Raw genomic sequence first — 970 nt, 5'->3', positions numbered from 1 at the left:
GGGGGCAGGTCCAATGGCAACTAGTCCAATAAGAAGAAAAGAAAGTGTGGGCGGGTGATGCGATGAATCGGGTCAAAGGGGGGCGAAAGAAAACGAGGGCGGGTCCAGTAGTAGAATGGCTGTTGCAAAGTGCGGGAGAGGCCAAGTCATCCGCGTTTCCGGTCCCAATGTAATTCGGATATCCCGAAGTTGCCCACTTAAAATTCCGCTTTAAAGGGTAGACGAAGAAAACCACCGCTCTAGCCGACTTCACATTCGCCCATCCTCATTCTGGAGGCCCGGAAGCGGAAGTTATGGACACGGAAGTGGCCTGCTGTTGCCGAGGGGACGGGCCGGGCAGATGCCAACATGGCAGCGGTTGGGGCTGGCGGTACCACTGCGGCGACTGGGCCAGGGGTGGTCTCAGTGGGGGCTTTGGAGCCTGGGACCTCGAGTGCGGGTGAGAGGGGCTGCGACAGAGCAGTCTGCGGCGGGTTGGGGATCGGGATCGCTAGGGATCGGGAAGGTTCTTCACTGAAGCTGGAGGGAGCATCCCATATGGACTGACTTATGTCTTTCGGTCAGGGAGGACGGAATGGACCACTGTGAGTGTGCTGGTGGTGGTTATGTGCCGTGGAGTCGGTTCCGACCCATAGTGACCCTGTACAGGGTTTCCGAGGCTGTAAATCTTTACGGGAGCAGAAAGCTTCATCTTGCTCCCGCGGAACAGCTGATAGTTTTGAACTGCTGACCTTAAGGTTTGCAGCCCAATTCGTAACCACTACGCTACCAGAGTGTGCTAGGGGTAGATAAAAGGCCATTCTGAGAGTGATTGGGTGGTGGCCGGGGGTGTCCTTCTTCCGGTAGAGGGTGGAGGCCTTTCTGAGTGTTGAAGGCATTTTTTTTGGGGGGGGGGGAGGCTTAAAACATTCTGAGAGTGTGTAGTTTCCCTTTAGAAGGGAGAGACCATTCTGTATGTGTGTGTGTGTGT

General features: G+C 55.6%; 1 protein-coding gene across 4 annotated transcripts in view; it reads left to right on the top strand.

The window, feature by feature from the left end:
• The first annotated feature begins 319 nt into the window (after positions 1–319).
• The window catches only part of SLC35A2 (solute carrier family 35 (UDP-galactose transporter), member A2), an 8589-nt gene continuing 7938 nt past the window's right edge, over positions 320–970 (top strand). For 3 of the 4 annotated variants that reach the window (XM_006876665.1, XM_006876666.1, XM_006876663.1), the window contains exon 1: positions 349–439. In XM_006876665.1, the coding sequence (XP_006876727.1) occupies positions 349–439 (91 nt within the window). Of the gene's footprint in view, positions 440–970 lie in introns of all 4 variants that reach the window. The other variant, XM_006876664.1, reaches the window with a different exon arrangement.

The sequence above is a fragment of the Chrysochloris asiatica genome, unplaced genomic scaffold (assembly GCF_000296735.1).
Source record: "Chrysochloris asiatica unplaced genomic scaffold, ChrAsi1.0 scaffold00404, whole genome shotgun sequence".
Lineage (NCBI taxonomy): Eukaryota > Metazoa > Chordata > Mammalia > Afrosoricida > Chrysochloridae > Chrysochloris > Chrysochloris asiatica.
This window is presented reverse-complemented; position numbering and strand designations above follow the sequence as displayed.